Below are 22325 nucleotides of genomic sequence, written 5' to 3'. Positions count from 1 at the left end.
TGCTATCAAAACAGTTTATGCATTCATTCCCCGCTCTACTACACAAGGAAGTATGCCTCACATTCTAGCCAGTGAAGTGTCTTGCTCAAGGATCAAACCACCAACCTTTAGATTTGTGGATGAACACTATCTATAAATTTCACCACACATTATCTTTCACTTTGAAGATCACATTTTATAGAAAACTCAAACTCAAAATATGACATCTCAAAAAAATTGCATACATATTATTCCAATAAGGTTCACACATAAAAACCTTTTCATTACCCTTAATAATTCTTTGTTTTTCCGTGTCGCCTGTCTCTACAGCAAAGAGCAGCAGAAGAACCACCTCGGCAAAGGTTGCAGTAAGTCCGTGTGGGAGCAGCGCACCAAGGAGCTGAGGAAGCAGACTCTGGCGTCCAGTCGAGAGGCCCTGTACAACGAGATCGACCATGAGGACCGCTGGAAGGCAAGAGCAGGGAGGGAGGAGCACAACAATGTAAAGACCAGGCAAACCCAACGGCCCTAGGCTTGTGCTACCAGTGTACACAAGATATGGCAATGCTGAAATATCATAGGCTCAGTTTATGTGGAATGAATAAAATAGTGGTTTCCAATACTGGTGAGAGAGTGGAGCAGGCAAGTTATAAAGTTGAGCCATTCTCATCAGGAGTGCATTACCAAAAAAAACTCATAAATTTAAGTGTAAATCTAGAGTAAATTTACACAGGTTTGAGTACCTTATTTTTTGTAATTTTCGCAAAAATTAACAGTGCGCTTTATAATCTGGTGCATTTTATATATTAAATCTGGATGTGCTTACTGACCTAGAACCGATTTTATGTGGTACACGCAGCTTAAAAATCTGTCAAAATGTTTAAGTACGACTTTGGTAAGTTACGAAGCCGCACCTCTTGATGGATTGTTGGAACATTAAGGCTACCGTAGTCAGGAGCCTTGTAGAGTTGTGTCGTTTAGTCCGACAGATCAGCTCACAAGGACCGAGCTGTTTTTTCAGCGCTTATAGTTTATGCAAGTTTTGTTTATGTAAAACGTAAACAAATGTGTGCAAAGCTGCATTAAAAACATTATTACTCAATATATATTTGACACCTCCTCTTAGGAAATAAAAAAAAACAAAAAAAAACTTAAATTGTAATCTTATAATCCGGTGCACTTTATAGTCTGAAAAATACGGTAATCTAGTTTGCAAGGTTCTTTGCCTCTTAGTCTCAGAAAACATTTGGTTTGAATTTTCCCAGAATTGTCACATCATAGGTATGAAACCCTGTACTGTTTCTGTCCATAAAGCATCTCCAGACTTGCTCTAAGCATTTCTGCTGTCAAATCACATTTATTACAGCTTAAGATTTCTGGGCATGTATCTTATTACCTAGTTTATTTTGTTCTTATGGTAATTCCCTCTCCTGCCAGTAGGTGTGCCAACTCTAGATCCCAGAATGGGGAGTGCTGCTGCTGGAAAAGAATGTGTGGTGCTAAACATAGCCATTATCATAATTTCTAACACATGAGATGCCAAAGCAAAGGTACTCCAGCGTGTTTAAAGGCCAATACCAAAAGAAATAATGCATAATATGTATTTTAAATGTTCTCTCCATAAAGCTTGCAATAATTCTAAATACCCCGTCAATAGGGTCTTTTTATGTATAAAACGTTTACAGTTCTGTGATGATATATGCAAAATTTGTTGCAAAAGCAGAACTTCACAGAACTTTTTTATTTTTTTTTCAGAATTGTGTAGTCTTATTACCCTGTATCCCTTTTAGTACTGATAACCCTTTTCTCTGCACAAACTCTTAACCCAGTATTTGGAACCACTATGATAGAGTAACTAAACAGCTATTCTTATTTGTATACAGTTTTTGCTTTTCATATTTATACCACTGCACTTCCCGTAGGTAAATTTCGCAAAACACGTGCGCCCGGACATGAAGACTCACCTGGACCGCCCCCTAGTGGTGGACCCGAGGGAAAACCGCAACAACAACACCAACAAAACCACCCCTTACAACGCCGACTGCTACAGCCAGCCTCCCCCCGCCAGCGAGCTCCAGAGGGTCCAGGAACAGCCCGGAGAGGGAGGCGTTGGAGGGGGCGCTAACCCAGCCAGACCCCCTCTGGAGCGGGGAGAGTCTGCAGAGAGCCGGCGCAGTCGAAAATCAGATCTCCACCATCACGGTTCGCACTCTCGACTGGACTCTACGGTGGTCCCGGGGTCTGAGGAGCGGCCCTCCAGAAGGCACCACCACACCCGCAGCGGCAGCAGCAGAGGGGGGCAGTCCGAGCACAGGAAGTCCAGGTGGGTGCAAGTTTGGTGTATTTTTTGGTAGTCTTATAAAAGATAATAGATAGATAGATAAATAGATATGTTGTTGTGAGTATGATAAAAAAAAATTTTAAAAATCTCACAAAAATAATATACTTACAATGTACTGACTTGTAAGATCTTATGTCAGAGTTCTTTGTTTAGTTGCAGTTTCCAGCAGCAAGAGGACAGAACTACACAGACCATGATCCTTTGCTTGCCTTATATAATCTTATACAATTTGCCACCCCACAATGTAAGAGAACCTTTGTCCTAGAATGTGGAAATTTTACCACACAGAACAGAACAGGAACTGCAGTAGAATAAAAGGTATCAAAATCTATATATACGCTGTCAAAATAATCAATAAGTGGTAAGTAAATAAAATTATGTGAATATTGTGACAATAGGATACAAGAATTCGATTTCATGTAAAACTACACATAGGGCTGGGTGATATGACCAAAAAAAGAAATGCATATTTTTCTATTTGCCTTTATTTTGTCTTATTAAAAACATTTTTGATCAATCCAGGGGTGTCAAACTCAAATTCACAGAGGGCCAAAATTAAAAACTGGGACTAAGTTGTGGGCCAAACTAAATATTTTTTAGTTTAGTTTTTAATAGTTTTCTCTTCTTTCAAGATACGCAATGTTAAACCTTTTCTTATTAAAATAAATGTTTAATAATAGTTTTGCTTAAACATTGAATCCAGAACAAGCATAATATAAAATAATAACACAATTTTAAATAAATAATGTCTCTATAGCCTATCTGTATCCGGCGGGCAGCTCTAATACATATTTGATATGATCTCAGGCCTGAGTTTGACATATCTGATCTAAACTACTTTTACTGGCAGAGGATTGGCTGTAAATCACTCCATTAAAAAGACACAAGTTCATCACTGACCATTAGAAATTACATTATTTTTTTATTATGTTTATTGAAACTAAAAGGAATTACTAGATTACTAAAACTGAATCGCTTTTCAGTCCAAATAAAAACTAAGAATTTTCTTTTCAAATCCACTACTGGCCCAGGTCCCATCGTAAGAGCACCGAAGACGAGGACGGTAACGGCAATGGCGGCGCCGGTAAATCTGGGAGACACCGGAGGAGAGTGGAAGGAGGGAACGGAGAGGGAGAGCAGGAGGAAGGAGAGAGGAAGCCACGCAGGAGTCGCCACGGCAACCAGGACGGAGAGGGCAAGAGGATGTGCCAACACAGGAGGAAGTATGTCCATTCAGCTGTTCAGTTTTGTGCAAGGACAGGCAATGTTTTTTCATGTACAGTTTTGAAAATCTGTTTATGCAAGGACTCCAGCTATCACTCAAACTGTATTTAAAATGGAGGATTGCTGCGCTGTCTAATCACCAGCATATTCAGCTCAAATCTAGAAGACTGACTGAGAGAATTTCAAGCAATTCAGGAATTCAAATAGGACCCTGCAGGCGATGAGTGTAATTGCCGCTGACATGGGATGATCATATTTGAAATTTGTAACCAGGAGGAAAGAAAAATTGGAAGGGTGCATTTTGTAGCGCTGCTAGGTTCGGTTTGGCATTCACTCTGTAACAACTGTTTTTATTGCACCAAAATATCTTGAAACACATACATTCTTACTATGAATGGGCTCGCCTCTCCACAGATCTGACCTGTAACATGGTCTGCTGGCATCAAGTCCTTGTCTCCATAGAGATAAGTTAGGATATTTTAAAAGTCACAAACCTTCGCAACCTAAGTCAATAGACATTAATCGTAAATCACAAAATAAAATAAACAATTAGTATTACTCAAGTTTTCAATGAAGCATCAATAAAAGGATCCATAAGTCGCCTATTTGGACATTAAATGTAGCCCATTTCTTTTTCTTTTCAACATTCAATTGAACCAACAATATTGGAACAAAATAGTCAATAAAATAATCACAAAAAGATTAGAAATTATGCAAAACATGTAAACATTTCTGATGAGATAGGTGGGCCTGTCTGTGTTTTTGTAGCGTGTTACAGTCTGGGTGCAGGAGAAGAGCGCAACAGCAAATCAGGCGCAGCATTCAGTCTGTTTCTGTGCTTTGTCTTAATTTTTGTCAGCGCAGAAAATCCCAATTCACACATACTGTATATGTAGTAGTGAAAGGAATAAGCATAAAAATATTGCCCCTACTGAGGACAAGGATATTCTGACAAAATGCTTATCCAGAATGACATTAAGGTCATAGCATCTTTGCAGAGTGTGATCTCTCATGTGTCAGAACTGTATATTGCAGACCTACATGTAGATTGTGACAAGGCGACTCAAAAAAAACTCTCTTGCAACCCACCTGAGGGAAACAATGACATAACAAAGCATTAATGTACATTTTCCTGCCTGACAAATCCATGCAATGTGATCTGGAATCAAGCATTAGATGTGTGACATAATGCCATACTATGGAACATTCCAGTGAAAGCAAAACATCTCCATGTAGACATGCAGGTGATGGATCCCCCAACAGAACACTCACCAGGTTGTGCTTACTGACCTCAAACTGATTTTATGTAGTACACGGCGCTCAAAAATCTCAAAAAAGTGAGCAGTTTTTTTCAGAGCTTATAGTTTATGCAAATTAGTCATGTGTTTTTTTAAGTTTCATTTCTTTAAAACGTAAACAAATGTACGCAAAGCTGCATTAAACACATTATTACTCATTGTATATTTGAGTCGTCCTCGTAGGAAATAAAAAAAACAAACTTAAATGATCCACCTGCATTCACATTCATAATACACATTCACCAAGACAGGGAGGCAACGTCGGGCAAGTTACGCCATGATCTGCCAATGGATCGTGGACGCCTGGGCTAAGGGATCAGTCTCAAGTGTCGTCCGTTTGTTTCACTTAATGCGCCTTATAATCCAGTGCACCTTAAAGTCCTAAAACTATGGTAGTTGGCAGGCCCTCTAACAGAAAAGTTACATAATGCACCTTACGTTTTAAAATCTACCTCCACTTGCATCTTCTAACTTCATTTCACCGTTCTTCTCCCCAGGGACTGCAGCCTCCCGAACCTCTCCACCACGCGCCCCATCCAGAAGATCTCCAGGCAGGACAGCACCTACAGCGAGGACCTGGACAACCTCATGAACACCAAGCTCATCTCCGGCTCCAGCCCCCCCAGCGACCCCCACGCCAACCTGGTCGCCAACCTGGAGAGGGCCCCCAGCTACGGCTCCGCCCTGCACCTCACCAGCAGCGGGACCCGGGGCAGCCTGGTGGCCATCGACAGCTACGGCAACATCGGGCATCACCGCGCCAACAGCATCCTCAGGCTCTACCACCCGGACTACACCGCCATAGACATGCCCATTTTCCCATCCAAGAATGCCATACTTCAAGGTAAAGTTGAGTTTGTGCCAAGAGAGAAACAATAATCATACATAATTCTCAAAAAGGAATGGGAAGAAGAAAAAACTTATATTAACCAACTCCTGTTCATTACATAGTTTCAAAAATTCAAAAATAATGTGGTTGTTTGGATAACTAAACAAGTATGCAAGTATTCAAATATTTACATATAGCAAAATAAATTACTTACTATGCATACTAAATATAATTTCTTTATTTATTTTTGTATTGTACTGTATTATGATCATACAAACTATTATTAATGAAAATTTATTTATTAATTTATTTATTGCTCAAGCTATTATTATGTTAGCATCAGCTTTACGAGAAGAAGAACAACAACAACAAATCTGAAATTTAACATAAATACTTACATTTCTATGATTATTTGCCTTGTTTTTGCTGCAAGAACTAAAGAGTCAAGAAGAAGATAAATCTTATAAACCCTGCTCCCTTCACAGATCAAAAAATTAAACATTTATAAAGAAAGCACAGGAGTTTATCGTTTATGATTGTATCAAAATAAGCAAAATGAGAATGGAGAAAGTAAGGATTTTTTTTTTTCATTTATGGTTGTGCAAACTAATAATAATGATAAAGAAGGCACAAAATTTTACATTTATAATTGTATCAAAATAAAAGTTAGTGTTAAAGAAAAGCATGCGTTTAGTTAATAGTCGCAGTATCTAGTCTTGTAGGTATTTCTGTCAAACTAGATTTTTTTAGAGTGTTTTTGAGAGTGCAGAACATTTATTTAAAGGGCCCAAATTACTCTTATTACGCTATATTATATATAGTATATCTAATGAACAATATTTATTTTTCAGTCAATAAAAATGCCAACACGGAGCCTCTGCCGGCCAAAAAGGACGACGATGATGACGACGACGGAGGAGGAGAAGGAGGACCCAGACCCATGGTGCCTTTCACCTCCATGTTCATCCTGACCACCACCAACCCGTAAGACACACAGTTTATATGTGACTTTGATTGTATATCCTGCCTTTGAACTTTTATTTTTTACTTTTCACTTATCTAAAACAGGACAGAAATATTTTTATCAGTCAGCAATCATGTATGCCTTGTAAATGTCATGTTGTACTATGTTCTTTTTCTCCCACCTTTTCTTTTTCCAGTGGAGTGTAGACATTTTACGTTCTCAAAGTATGAGTGTGATTTTTGTGACTACTTACAAACTAAACCTGGTACTGAAGTATGAACTGGTCACATTGTTGAATAGTCAAATCCCCATCATCTAGACTGGACCAGTAAAAAAAAAACAAGTCTAGACCTGTCCAAACAAGGTCTGCACAACTCTGGACCAATCAGAATTAGTACGAACCTCTTGACTTGTCAGAACCAGTCCAAACCTAATCTAAACCATCCATTTTCTTCCATTTATCCGGGGCCGGGGGAAGACCCAGGACATGCTGGAGGGACTACGTCTCTGGGCTGGCCTCGGAACGCCTCTGGGTCCCCCTGGAGGAGCTGGAGGAAGTGTCTGGAGTTTTACTCAAACTTCATATTTTTCGCCAGAAAAAACAACTTGTCCACATTGTCTGTAGTAAGTGCAGATCTGCGAGGGCCGTGCCGACAAAAAGGCGAAAGTGAGGCCCATGACGAGACAATTCACGTGGTTGAGAGGGAAATACTCAAGGCAGGGGGGCAATTATTGTCAAGGTGGCTACCCTAACTATAAAGCACTGCAGAAAACACTGACTCCCAAATCATGGACGAGTTCCCTTGTATTAAAGAGCCGAGCCTTCTGTGTAGCGGCAAATGTAGTGGCAGAATGTAAACACACACACAGCTGCTCATTGTCATTGAACTGAATGTCCCACACCAAAACAGTTTAGCTCGAATACATGTACTGTTACTCTCCTAATATTTTGTATTCAGATGATGAGTAATAAGTCCTCTGTAGGCCTTGTGTTGCTGATTATTTCATGTTCCTCTGTTGTTTGTGTAGTTTCCGACGGGCGTGTCACTACATCTGTACTCTTCGCTACTTTGAGATGTGTATTCTGCTGGTGATCGCCATGAGCAGCATCGCCCTGGCCGCAGAGGACCCGGTGTGGCCCGATTCTCCACGCAACAATGTGAGACCGCCACATTTATAACAAAATACAGTTATTCCATATACTGAGGATTTTGATTACATAAGCTACTGTTTCTGTGTGCAGGTGCTTCGCTATTTTGACTACGCCTTTACAGTGGTTTTCACTTTTGAAATGCTGACCAAGGTAAGACGCTGGGAAAGTAACTATGGTCCTGGAGTCCTTGAAAAAATTGCCTTGACTCTGTATTTTGTGCATGTTTACTTGTTTCTCCTCAGATGGTGGACTTGGGCCTGGTCATGCACCCGGGCTCATATTTCCGGGACCTTTGGAACATCCTTGACTTTATAGTGGTTAGTGGTGCTCTGGTGGCCTTCGCCTTCACGTAAGTCTCCCCGCTACCTCTCCTCACCTGTCTCCACCTGTCCTCACCTGTCCTGTCCTGTCAGTCTTCTGTTCTCCTCCATGATACGTCTTCTACGGACGCCATGTTTGTAGTTTTTTTTTTTTTCCCCCACCCGTTTCGTTATTTAACTATACTTTTTGTGTTTCATTTTTGTTGTGTACCTTTCTTCTTCCATTATCACATAACTTATCCGGACAGAGAAGTTGCAAATATTAGTAATAGTTTGAATTTTTAAATACACTTGATTTATTTTTTCTCTTTCTTTAATTTCAGCAAGTTTGTATAGCTTAAGTTGCCTAGTTTTTCTGATATTTTCTGTAAAAATCAGTATTAGATTTTAGTTCAATTACCTAGCTTTTCTAGAATTAGTTTTCTTTTTTTATGTTTTATATTGTTCTATGTCAGTGGAGGATATTTTTTAGCAGAAAGTGTATCTTCATTTAGGGAACTATCTTAAAACCAGGTATTAAGAACTGAATGAAAAAGATAAAACTACTACAAACTTAAAATCCACCTGCATTTGATCAGTTATCTAGCGTAAATAAGACAGGATAGACACATAGATTCTCCCACTCTCATTCTTGCCCCAGCATCTCCCCTGATACCTCCAGGCCGACCCCCCTAGCACAGCCCCTGCTCCCCCCTCCCCCTGCCCGCCCGCCCTGTGAGAGGTGGGGACCACTCTTTGCACCTGTAACCCTTTAGTGCCCAAGGTGTTCTAGAGTTCTCACCAGTGACCCAGGCAAAGCAGGTACTGTCTTACTTCATCTGCATGGCTCTTAGCTGGATAAGGAGGAGGAGGAGGTGGAGTAGTTGCTTTAAATCAGTGCTTCTCAACAATTTCCTAAGAAGAAGAAAACATTTCGCGCTCCCATTCCACAGAACCACTACCAAACGTGGACAAATCGCACCATCGCCTTCAGTCGCCTACATACGAGAGCAAACGTTTTAGTCGCGTCTCCAAAGCGACTCTGGGGACAGACGCAGCATGTGTCCGTCCGTATTCTGCGCTGTGCTCACCTGCGTCCTTGTCTTTAACGGTGATGTCCGTGTTGTAGTTCGGCAGTATCAGCTCCTCTGCTATTTGTTACGCCGCCTTATATGACGCTAACCGAGCTCGCTGGTTTACCGAAGCAGCATTCACAAAGCGGGATGATTGTTGACAATATTCGGCACGTTTATGCTGAAAAAACTCAAGAAACGCATGATTGGCAGAGGTGGGGACTTGCAGGTTGTGACTTGGACTTGAGTCAGACTTGAGTCACTATTTTTAGGACTTGAGACTTGACTTGATAAAATGGACTAAGTCTTGAGACTTGAAGGTCAATGACTTTGGACTTGACTTGGACTTGAGACCTGTGAAACCTGTAAATAATTTCTACAACTCTTATTTACTCTATAAATACTCAAATATAAATATACTAAGATTTTTTAAGTACCGTTTATCTTAAAAGTCACATAAATTGCAAAAATCTAAGCTATATTTGGTACTTTGGTTTAAAGCAGACAACTTGGACTTGACTTGGACTTACTGGCCAGTGACTCGAAACTCGACTTGGACTTGCCTATATTTGAATTGGGACTTGGCTTGGACTTACTTGAGACTTGCAAAACAAAGACTTGGTTTAACCTCTGGTGACTGGGGTGTAATCTCTTTAAGCGATGCGGTAATTTATTTGGCTTCCTGCTGTCGCTGCCAACATTTTTAGACACAGTAAAGACGGCGGTCTTTCCTCATTTTCCACAGTGAAGCTGAACGCTACACACATGTACGCTTTACATACAATTTGTTCTCTGCACTTCATATCTCGGTGCAAAAAACCCGACACTATAGCGCTAATACTCCCTGTGCACACTCTGACAATGAGAGCGTCACTGCCAACTAGTGTAGTGGATGTGCAATTACACTTTTTTCTAGTACGGCAAAAAAAGCATGTTCCCCGAGGTCACACGCACCCAGTATTTGAGAAGGACTGCTTTAAATGCTGGTAGAACTATAAGTTATAAGTCTATGCATGGCTTATATTGTCTTAAGTATATTTAGTATGCATAGTAACCCAGAAAAAAAAGTAAATCAACTGTATTCTGAATTAACGGGTCAATTGCCACTATTGAAAAGCATGTATAAAGGCAAGGGTTTCCTGGTGTCCATATATGGGCAAAGGGGGCATCCATAAGTAGAAGGAAATGAAATATTAACAACAAAAGTTTACACTGGACTATCTTGAAGAAGCCCATATATGGCTATTTTTTGTTTACAGTTTCCACACGTTTATCAGTTAAACAGTATAAAGTGAACTTATGTGGTACGGAGAGGTAAAGTTTGACCCTGAAAGAGAATTTCCAATGTTATTTTCTAAGCTATAATACATTTTTTTATATGTATGGTTCTAGGTTGTGAAAATTTCAACAAAAGTGCAGTTTTCATTTTATTTTTCTGAATTTGTTTGTTTACTTTGTCCCATTTTGATCGACATCCTCTTTGTGTGTGACGCCGCTTCCTGTTTGTCTTGTCCCAGTCTTTATTATTATTTTAATGGGTTGGTGATTATATAAGACCTTACTATAATAATATAAAACTATAAAACCACTGGAAAAAATACTACAATTAAAGGAGGAGTAAAATATAGTCTTCCATTAACACTGGCAGCCTTGGGTCTATAATGTTACCAACTTTTTGACCCTTTTAAAAATAATTCAAGTGAAAATAATAACAAATTTTACTGTGGAACATCATTCAGAGGTGATTTTTAGAATGAAATTTGATGAAATGATGATGAAAATTGGAAATTATTTGAATTTCTGATAACGTTTAGTAAAATAAAACAAAAAATATAATGTACCCACAAAAAATTCAAAATGATTACAGCATTTATTTTACAATTTCACTCATAACAATGAATGGTTATGGTTTTATGGTTTACTTTTGTTTTTGTTTATTGAATTGTAAAAGATCCACATTTTTAAACAACAAAACTACTGTCTTTAGCACTCGTCAAGGTTGCCCGTGTGAATGGAAGCCACTGTATTATTTATCAGTTTTTTTCCTCGCAAATGAAAACAACAGAGACACAAATAAAGTGACACAAAGCGGTCAGAAGATGCTCAAACACTCGCAGATAAATGACTTAATTCGATTGGCTCGGATGAAGCAGCCCTCCAGAACAGGCCCGCTCTCCGGCTCAGTCCTATTGGAGATGGTTATCGGCCCTTTAACCCAATTAGTCTGCTGTTAGGGCGGCCGGTGTGAGACTGCCCCCGCCCTCGCTCTCACTGGGGAAAGAAGGATTATGTAGGAATTTTTATATTAGTTTTGTGTTTTTGTTTTGTTTTTTCTTTATTGAAGTTCAATTTGTGTACCATAAGGCTGAACAATTGTGCAGGAAATGTGAAAATATAAGAGAGGAATGGTTGGCAGGTCTAAGCAGGGTAAGATTGGATATTGAATTAAGGCTGCAATATGATTATTATTATAAATAAATAAATACATAAATTCATACATTTTAAATTGGAAGGGAAAAAATGTTGGGAAATAAAAAAGAGAAAAAAATTGTTGTGGGGAAAAAAAAGTTGGATGTTTTTTATAATGTATTTTTCTTCCTCAGTATAAATTATACATTATGTACCGTATTTTTCGGACTATAAGTCGCTCCAGAGTATAAGTCGCACCAGCCAAAAAATGAGTAAAGAAGAAGAAAAAAACACATAGTCGCACTCTTTGGGGGAAAATTATTTTATAAAATCAGAGTCCAGGAACCAGCATTTCATCTTAAAAGGTAAATTATAGTAAAAACAATAGAACAGAGAACAACAGGCTGTTAACGTCACATATGAACAGTTCTTCAGATAATTATAACATAAACAACAGAACAGAACAAGTTTACCAAACTCTTCTAAATCCATTGAATTCTTCATCCTCGGTGTCACAAATGGAGCACCACTTCCTCTTCTGTGTAGGTGTCATCAGACTCAGCATCAGTTCTAGTTAGAATTATTCCGGCCTTTCTGAATCCCGACAGGATGGTTTCGGTGTCACTGAAGTCCAAGGCTTTGTCGATCCATCCAGTGACTTCCAGGAAAGTTGCATGGTGCATCCTCCCGGTTAACGTAAAGCTGTGTTCTCCATCCTCGCTTTCCACCAGTCCCTTAAGTTTCTCACTCACTCCAAACTTTCTTTCTGCTGCTCGATTACCGTTTTCAGCTGCATATTTCACTACTTGCAGCAGGACAACGACTCTTTCTGCAGGAGACATGCGCAGGGCGAAGTGACAGTGGTACAGGAGTAATAAGAGCAGCAGATACTGACACACGAGCCTAGAGCGCCCTCTGTCGGCTGTCAGTGTGAAATTTTTAATATATAAGTCGCACCAGAGTATAAGTCACAGGACCACTCAAACCATGAAAAAAGTGCAGCTTATAGTCCAAAAAATACGGTACATGCTTTCTTTCATCAGTATATGAAAATGATTAGACCTCCTTCAATTACTGACTTTTAAATGCACTCGATTGTTCAGCCCTATACGGTTTAGTCGTCTCCTCAAAAGCAGGATTTTTGTTCTGTGTGTCTCATATGAATGTCTTCCCTCGATACCTCTTCCTCTCCTCCATCTCTGTTCCTCCCCTCTCTCTCTCTCTCTCCCTCTATCTTTCTCTCTTTTGTCCGTGTGTCTTCCTCCCCTCGGTTTCTCTGTTTCTCACCTCTCCTCCTCCATCCCTCCGTTCTCGGACCTCCTACAGCGGCGGTGGCGGGTAAAGTTGACTTACTTGTGTTCCAGGAGCTGCCCCATGTCCTCTCATGACATTATACTCTCCATCCTACCTCCACCCATAGCCGTTGTCTTCTCTATGTGTCTCTACTCTTTTTTATGGTCCGCTGCTTTGACAACTAAAACATCAGGCTTCAAGAGTCTGATGGCTTTTAGGTTCAATTAAAACGCTCTAGTATGTATTATTTAAAGCCCTACTGTGGAACATTTGCCCCAATAAATAGACAAAAAGAAATACATTTATTTTATTTATGTATGTAATTAAACATAAAAACTACCTGTGAAAACTTTTTCTACTGTTCATTAGGGATGTCCTGATTCAGTACTGGTGTCAGTATTGGCTGCCGTATCAGCTTGGATCTGATTTGGTGAAAAGATCCGCAGATAAAGTTTGCAGGCAGATGTCAGCTGTTAAGACATATTAATTTTAGAATATTATGAGATTACATGATAAGGCTATTTTTAAGTATAGGCCTTTTTTTTTTATCTGTTAGTCATTTTATTTAACTGGAGCTAAATCATCATGCAATACTTTTTTTTTTTTTTATAGAGCCACAGCCTACATTATGTCAATAAAATCATAAAAAATGAGAACATTGTTACCATGATGACATTGGATCAGATTGGTGTGTAGAGAATTACCCAAGCTGGTGCCACCTAGTGCCTCCGCTCAATTTCATTTCTCTCAAGTGACTAGGTCAGGAATCAGAATACACGAGACGGTTTGCAAGAACCCCGGAGGTTGTAGACCGCTCACCAATGATGTCAGCTTAAGGGTCTGGGTCCCTTTTTGTGGTACAGCACAACAGTAAACAAAGTGGTCTAGATGGATGTAGACAAAGCCGTACATTCTGTGTTGGCAATGATTCCCGAGATCGAAGATTTAGAGAATGTTTGGTGAATTTTATCAAGGATCAAGACATTATTGCCCTTCTTCCTACGGGATTTGGCACATTACATACGCCATGACCAAATAGCAGCGACTGGTTAAATAATAAATAAGCGACTAGTTATAAAATAATTTAAAAAGTACCCATCTACCGTACAAATCTTAATGCTGCGAGGTCAGACGGTTTCCACGAAGTGAAACCGGCTGATGAATCAGGCTAGTAAGGAATAGCAAATATTTTAAAATCTGATTTGAAGCCCAAAAAAACTGGATCAGGACATTTCTCCTATACATATATTTTTAATGCTAAAAAATATCTTGAAAAACAAGGGTCCTTCCTGTGAGCCTCTCTACATTTCTGACTCGTAACTTATTTATGAAAATACATGTTTGTGTCTATCCGATTTAGATAAAAAGTGCAGCTCTGGACCGAGTTTGGTATTGCTGCTTTGGTTTCTCTTGTAAAGTAAAGGCACATAACCTGAAATGTTCCACAATATGGCTTTAAGTGGAGAGGACAAAATTGAAATGGCTATTGATATCCAGTATGTGAAGAACTGGAGAGTTGCACTTAGCATATGGCAAAAGGTACAAAGCTTTTATCGCTTTTTCTAATGCGGTGCTCTGAGAAAGGAACTCATTATCTCTAGTGTAGATGGGAGGTTAGTAGTTGTATGAATAAAATAAAAAAAACACAATATAAGATTAATTAAAGGGCCCATATTAGGCTATTTTCTAATCTATGTTATACTATTTCCTCATCACAAACATACTCGGAGTTGTGTTTTGTTTCATTCGCGCATGTTTAACACACAAACCCTGCATATTTAGGCTGAGTTCTTCTCTCAGACTCAAAAAACTCTGTCCCACCATAGAATTATTTGAATAATTAAATTCCTAGAACTGCTCATCTCTACTGAAATAAAGGTAAAAGGATAGTTATTACTTTGAAAACGACCAGGTGGGACAGAGAATTTTGAGCTTTGGAGATGTTGACAGACTAATAAAGCAGGATTATTCAAAGATGTGTGAATGAAAAAAACAAAAACAAAACACAACTCCAGGTTTGTTTTTGAGGAGGTAACAACATTATAACACGGCCTAAAGCTCACAAGAGTCAATTTTGTGTAATAAAGGACATTTAACTGAATTATTGTGTACTACTACATGCAATAACACATACAATCTCCACATTTACCCCAGCGTCCGCCCTGTGCCATCTGTCAGAACAGCTGGAAAACTCACATCTGCCTTACACCGCTGGGAATACAATCAGTGACCTTTCAACTCTTAATATGTTATGTCTGAAATTTATCACTCAAAGAGGGCAGATTTTAACACTGAGAAAGAAAAGTTCTATCACTAACAATACAACCCATGGCAAAGGGGTTGTCATTGGCACGTCAAAGTACTAATAAGAAAGAGGCTCGGCATTTCCTGTCTCGAAATGCTCTCGAGAATATCTTTGTCTTCTCTAAAGGCAAAAATGAATGCAGTTTGACTAGTGAAAAATCATTTGCTAATCGATACTGGAGCTTATTGACATGGACTAGTTGTATCAAGAGAGAGTTTTGCTGTTCATCTGAAATATTATAAGAAAGGAGCAAGATTTTAGAAAGAAAGTCAAGAGAAATAGGCTCTGTGCACAATAGCGCCTGGTAACGTCACTGTTGGCGTCACTACTTGCTGTCCAGTTTTCTCTCTATGAGGTTTGTGCAGATTTGCATTAAAACTGAATAAATATTTAAAGATGAGACAGTGAACAATGTTAAAAAGTACACAAATCAAATGAGTTCAGCAGCGGAGGACATTTCTGTGTTTAGAAAGAGAGATGTTTGTGTAGGGTGACCATATTTCCTTTTGTCAAAACCAGGACACCGTACGTGGGGTTGGGGGTGGGGCCTCGTCGTCGACATTGAGCTACTCTCACCTGGCAAAGTTTTTTAATGTTTTTCGGTGTCCTGGTGAGATTTGAGGTCCCTGGCACCGCCACTGGACATCGAAACATATGTGCCTGCTTTGTACACTGTGCATATGGCCTCCCACTTGTCCCGACCAGGACGGAAAGCGAGGAATTTCTTGTACAAGTCATCATTAAATACGCATTTGTGCTTCGACATGTTGCAGGCTGACCGACTGTTTGTGTCTGCTCGCTCCTTCTGAGTGTAGAGAGCTACGAGAGATGCACAATTTAATGACCCAACAAAAGATCATGAAAACCCGGACATTTGTATCACTATAAAAAAAATAATAATAATTCTAGACGGCCAGGACAGGACATGAAAAACGGACATGTCCGGGGAAAATGGATGTTTGGTCACCCTATGTTTGTGTCTCAATGCTAATGCTAATGCTAATTTTGCTAATGCTAACTAGTCTACATGTAAAAATATTTGAGTTGTTTTTATTCTTATTAATTTTAATTTTAATAGGCTGTTTAATAGGCTGTTAATGGTATGTTTTATGATTTTAATGAAGGTAGCTTTGAGACACAATATGCTTTGCACGGTTACATGCCGCTATTTAAACATAGACGTTTAACTGCCGGAGTAGCAGCATAAATATTATTTTTCAAGCGTATTTTTCACTACTTTGACTTTTTTTTTTTTTTCATTGTCGGAGTAGCGAAATTTTACTATTTTTCAAATTGTGCTTTTCCAACATGAAAAATATTAACGTGATAGCTTATTATACTTAGTGCTCCGTATATCATAAGATGCTCGGGCACTTGTCCAGAGAATACTTCGGTCACGTAGGATATCAGACAGTGGGAAAATGTCCAAACTGATCGCCATGGGAAACAGTCATGCATTTAAAAAAAAAAAGAGCATAGGCCAGCCTTCGGGAAAATATCTAATCTAAAACCGAGACTGCATGGGCCCTTTGTGCTTTATTCATTCCGTCATGTAGGCTATAATGTGTCGGAATAGCGATATTAAAAAGTGTCGGAAAACCTGCACATGTAAATAGAGACATGTCGTAATGAAGAGATGTCGGAATAGGCGTTGGACCCCGCTGTGCACAGAGCCTATTGGTGAATAAATCATTTTTTTAGCGTAAAGTAGGAAGCATTGCGAGTATCTTCCAAAGCACTATGCAAACGGAAGGTAATATTATTTAAAGGGACAATATGTAAGATACAACTTTTACTGATAACAAGTCTAATGCTGACTTATTCTTCAAAATAAATCACAAAAATATTAGACACAGTGGCCAAGTTGTTCATGTTATTTGGTGTTTTGGTTCTTAAGACGATTAACCAGAAAGCAGAATGAGCCTCACGTGAGTCTCTCATTTGGGTTGCCAACTTCAGTTCTAAAATCCAGTTGGTTTAGGGTCTAAAATGACACTGATCTGAATGGTCACTACCTAAACCCCAGCATCTGCAGACGATCATGAATAAGTGAGGGAATTCTGGAGGTTCTGAGCTTTCACATAAGGCTTCGTCTGTCCAGAAATTGACAACGAGACAAACTTTGATGCTTCCTTTATCTGCAGGTGAAGGTCCAGTCGTGATTGTAATACATTTTCTAAACAGTAAGAGTGCAGGCTACATACTGTCCCTTTAACATTATTGTATTTTAAACAGCAGCACCACAGGTATAGTATTATGATCAGCACTAAACTCTCTCTCTCTAATGTAGCTCTTTGCTTCCTAACCAAAAGCATGACAAGCAAGGTTTCAATGCAGCATGTCTACAGAACCTAACCTTCAACCGGGCATGTGCACCCAAGTCTTTAAGCTAACAGCATTGAAATACATTGCGAAACACAGTACACTGCAGTTTGAAGCCACTAGCGACTAGATAGCATTCAGAATTCAGGAATGATATCAACCGCTTCCAAGGCATGTACTTTTACCTGTATAAGTCTAGCATGTAGCGACAAAGGCTAACATGACATGAAGAGCTGAAGCTAAGTCGACAACAATAGCAATACCGCATGTGTTGCTATATTTCCAACGCACACGCAGTTACTCGCTCTGAGCTAACTCGGCCTCTAATTCCATCAAAGAATGGCCGCTCACTGCCATTTTGGAATCAGTAGGACTAAGCTCATCATTCCCAAGCAGTGCTGACTCTGTTCAAGGCCGTTTGTGTACTTGTGATTTGAAGTATTTGTTGTGTACTTGTACAGGGGGAGTAGTAAAGGGAAGGACATCAGTACGATCAAGTCCCTGAGGGTGCTGAGAGTGCTGAGGCCGCTGAAGACCATCAAACGTCTACCCAAACTCAAGGTGGGTCTGTTGATCTGACGTGGACAAGTGACTCATGGGACTTTTTTCGGGACTCAATTTGGGACTTGCCTTATAATTAACTCGAGACTCAACTTGGAACCCAACTTTAACTTGACTTTGGACCCGACTTGGACCTCAACACAAAATTTACTTGGAACTCAACTTGGATCCCAACTTGGGACTCATTTTGTGACTCAACAAGGGACTCAACATGTGACGTAACTTGGAACTTGACTTGGGACTTGACTTGGACCTCAACTTGTGTCTCGACTTGGATCTCAACTCAAGATTTACTTGCAACTCAACTCGTATCTTGACTTGGGATTTATTTTGTGACTCAACTAGGGACTCGATGTGTGACTTAAACTGGGACTTAACTTTGGACTCCACTTTGAACTAAATTTTTGAACAGTCTTGACTTTGGACTTGACTTGGACCTCAATTTGTGTCTGAACTTGGATCTCAACTCAAGATTTACTTGGAACTCAACTTGGACAACCCGACTTAGGACTTATTTTGTGACTCAACTAGTGACTCGACTTAAATTGGGTTTTGACTTTGAACTCCACTTGAAACTACATTTCTGAACAGTCTTTTAAACTTGACTTGGGACCCTGACTTAGGCCTCAGTTTGGGACTGAACTTGGGACTTGCCTTGAATCTCCACTCAAGACTCAGCATTTGACTTGAACTGGGACTTGATTTCAGACTCAACTTCAGAGCTGACCACGGCCTCGACCTGGGGCTCCATTTGGGAATTGACTTGGTAATTAATTTGGGACTGGTCTCCACTTTGGACTCATCTTCAGACTTGACATGAGAGTCAGTTTGTGATACAACTTGACTTGACCTGGGCTTCTGTTTGTGACTTGATTTTGGACTCTACTAGAAATAGACCGATATATTGGTTTGCCAATATTTGCACTTTTTTTGTGTATCGGCTATTGGCCTTACCACTCCTGTCTGGGCTGATACCTGTTTTGGGCTCACCGATAGCTGCATAAAACTTTATTTTAACACTTTAGAGCGATGATGGCATCCACAAAATGAGATTACATTCCTCCATTATGGCCTAGTAGTAAAAACAGGGATGTGGATGTCAAAAAATTATTACTTATTATTAGTAAAATTATGCAGAGCAGTAAAAAGTACAGACAATATTTATGTTAGTATTAATTTCGAGTCATATATTTTGGAGGAAAATGATCAAAATTGGACCGAAAATATTGGCAGGTGCATATCGGTATGACATCAACTGCTCTGAAGTCTAAACAAGAAGCCATGAAAAACCCCTGTTGGTCAATCTTTAGACTCAACCTGTGACCTGACTTAGAACTTGTCTTCCAAATTAACTTGGGACTTGTGACTTAGTTTGTGACTCAACTTGGCACTCGACATGTAACTCGATTTGGGACTTAACTTTATTCTTACTGCCATGACTTGACTTGGGACCTGATTTATGATTCTGGGACCTAACTTGGGGAATATGGGGGCACAGTGACTTGTAATTCGACGTCATAACTTGATCATAGTTTTTCTTCTCAAGTCTGCTGCAGAGCTAACCCCCTGTATATGATTAATAAATTAACCTTTGAAGATGGAATTTTGCACACTGGAAACTTGGACTTTGTATAGCCTACACTCGGACTTGCAGTAATTCATGACTCAACTCGCACTTGACTTAGACAAACTCAAAATTACTGGTAACTCGGACAAGGATTTTTGTAGTCATTTCAATTGAATATTCCATCTGTTTAAAATGTGCACATTTTTATGTTTTGTTTTTTCCAGGCGGTGTTTGACTGCGTGGTGAACTCTCTGAAGAACGTTCTGAACATCCTGATCGTCTACTTGCTCTTCATGTTCATCTTCGCTGTCGTGGCGGTGCAGCTGTTCAAGGGACGCTTCTTTTACTGCACCGACGAGTCCAAGGAGTTTGAGCGTGATTGCAGGTCAGGAAAGAACATTACATCTTACATTATGTAATATTATTCAGTTGTTGCAAAGTAAAATTCTGGGGTTGCAGTTATGGTGAGAAGACATATAAATATGTATAAAGATGAACCTTTGGGATTGTATTTGCTGCGCTTTTTCTGTAGCCGTAGCCTCCTAGGACCTGGCATGTGTGTCCAACACATTTTTGGGTTGTTCAGGCACTTAATAAATAGTTTTTTCAAATCATTGTTCAACTGTGACTTTATTGTGTTTTGTGTATTGTGTGAATATTTTATAAATCATATGTTGACGTAATATTTCTCAGAAAATACATCATGCAAAAATATAATTTGTTTTTGCACTCATCAGGTCCCAATCAGCCCAAATAACAAAGAGAACTTGATAAAGCGTGCCATGTAAGAGCTTGGGTCCTAGGAGGTTTCAAAGCACCAATATAGTCTAGTTTTTTTTGTTTGTTTGTTTGTTTTGTTTTGTTTTGTTTTGCTGGCCAACAACCTGAATAGAAAATGCATGATGGTTTGTGTAAACACTTCATTACAGCAAAAACTTCAGAAAGGAGTGTTGAACTAAATGTGCTTTCACAGCTTCTTACATCAAACGCTAAATCAACTTTTTTGCTACAGAACTGTGTGTATTTGGGTTTATTTTTTTAAGCATAGCAATATCATTGTCTACTTTTTCTAGTCATTTTGAGCAATGTTAGTGTAATCTGGATACATTGGCAGCTTTGTGGTCAAAAAAGTCTAAAACTGAGTGTGTCACAGTGGTCACTCCGGTTTTAGCAGCTCTGTTTATGGTTGTGGGCGGAGTTTAGGTGTTTAGTCCCACTTCAAACCCATTGATGAAGATATTATTTTTATTTTTATGTACACTGATTCTAAACCATTGGCTCCACTGGGTTCTACATAACATTTAAACCAATGCATTGTGTTTTTCAGAGGCGAATACTTGGTCTATGAACGAGATAATGAAGTGAGGGCACAGAAGCGGGAATGGAAGAAGTACGATTTCCACTACGACAATGTGGCTTGGGCCCTACTCACCCTCTTCACGGTTTCCACTGGAGAGGGGTGGCCGCAGTGAGTACACATGAGTTTATGCAGAGCAGAGGTGGGCAGGAAGAGCTTAAAAGTACACAGTTACTATGGCTTGAGTAATTTTTTGTGTTTTATGTACAATACTTAAATACTTAATACATAAATTTGCTTAATATTTGCATAAATGTTTTTGTTGTTTATTTATTTATAATTTTTTAGATTTGTGTACTATAGTTATTGTAAAATTATTATTACTTTATGTTTTGGCCTATCCAGTTACATTTTTATGACTACAATTGTGTAAAAAAACAACAACATTTTAGTAATTTTAACTGATATATAGTAATTATTAAAGTTTCAGTACTGTTACTTTAGTATACTTTTTGTTTATCTACCCACCTCTGGTCATTGCCACTTCACCCCCTCACAGTGACCTTTTTAACCCTCTGCGTCTGTGTGCAGGGTGCTGAAGCATTCAGTCGATGCGACCTACGAGAACCAGGGCCCCAGCCCAGGATACCGGATGGAGATGTCCATCTTTTACGTGGTGTACTTCGTGGTCTTCCCCTTCTTCTTTGTCAACATTTTTGTGGCTCTGATCATCATCACTTTCCAAGAACAAGGGGATAAGATGATGGAAGAATATAGCTTAGAAAAGAATGAGGTACGTTTTTGAAGCTGCACACGATTTTTACAGTGTCTAAAACTGACTAGTTTTGTCTGTAAAGGTTTGAAATGTTAGCAGAGATCTCACTTTTCTAATGCATTCCTTAACTCTGGATTTATCATGTTGACAAGTATGTAAGCAAACTAGACTGGTAGGGAGCACTACTTTAATAAAAACAGACTTTATAATTAGATTCAGACAAAGCACAGCAGTGATTTAACCCCAAGAGTTGCTTTTATAATTTATCTGTACTGACATAAATTGAGATAGAGCGCCATTAAACTTGATTCTTCTCCTTTTTGTTTAGATTATTTCCAACTTCAAGATATTAATTTATTGTTTTGCCCGAAAAAAGCTTCAAATGAAACCAAAATATTTCAGTAAGAAATCTAGACCTAGTAAGTCAAAAGTAGGCAGCAAAAAAAATTATTTAACTTATTTAATATATTCTGAATAGGGATGCACCGATACCATTACTGATATTGAATATTGGTGTGATCCAGGAAAATTTGCAGTATCAGGTGTTGGTTTTGTCATATTGGTCCAGTCGATATCCTGGTTGGAAATCTGATGATGTTTGAACTTCAATTCATACAAAGCTCTTCTGCAGTTACT

At 39.1% G+C, this 22325-nt stretch overlaps 1 protein-coding gene across 1 annotated transcript in view; it reads left to right on the top strand.

The window, feature by feature from the left end:
- cacna1aa (calcium channel, voltage-dependent, P/Q type, alpha 1A subunit, a) overlaps positions 1-22325 on the top strand; it is a 149318-nt gene that overhangs the window by 90529 nt on the left and 36464 nt on the right. Inside the window, exons 20-32 of the mRNA XM_055152342.1 lie at positions 310-481; positions 1902-2302; positions 3352-3543; positions 5340-5686; positions 6523-6655; positions 7665-7794; positions 7879-7938; positions 8031-8137; positions 12896-12907; positions 17951-18050; positions 19842-20002; positions 20945-21085; positions 21506-21707. Of these exons, the coding sequence (XP_055008317.1) occupies positions 310-481; positions 1902-2302; positions 3352-3543; positions 5340-5686; positions 6523-6655; positions 7665-7794; positions 7879-7938; positions 8031-8137; positions 12896-12907; positions 17951-18050; positions 19842-20002; positions 20945-21085; positions 21506-21707 (2158 nt within the window). The remainder of the gene's footprint in view (positions 1-309; positions 482-1901; positions 2303-3351; positions 3544-5339; positions 5687-6522; positions 6656-7664; positions 7795-7878; positions 7939-8030; positions 8138-12895; positions 12908-17950; positions 18051-19841; positions 20003-20944; positions 21086-21505; positions 21708-22325) is intronic.

The sequence above is a fragment of the Boleophthalmus pectinirostris genome, unplaced genomic scaffold, assembly GCF_026225935.1.
Source record: "Boleophthalmus pectinirostris isolate CB_2022bp ecotype Guang Dong unplaced genomic scaffold, ASM2622593v1 HiC_scaffold_17, whole genome shotgun sequence".
NCBI lineage: Eukaryota > Metazoa > Chordata > Actinopteri > Gobiiformes > Gobiidae > Boleophthalmus > Boleophthalmus pectinirostris.
The sequence above is the reverse complement of the archived record's forward strand: the minus strand, read 5'-3'. Positions and strand labels throughout refer to the sequence as shown.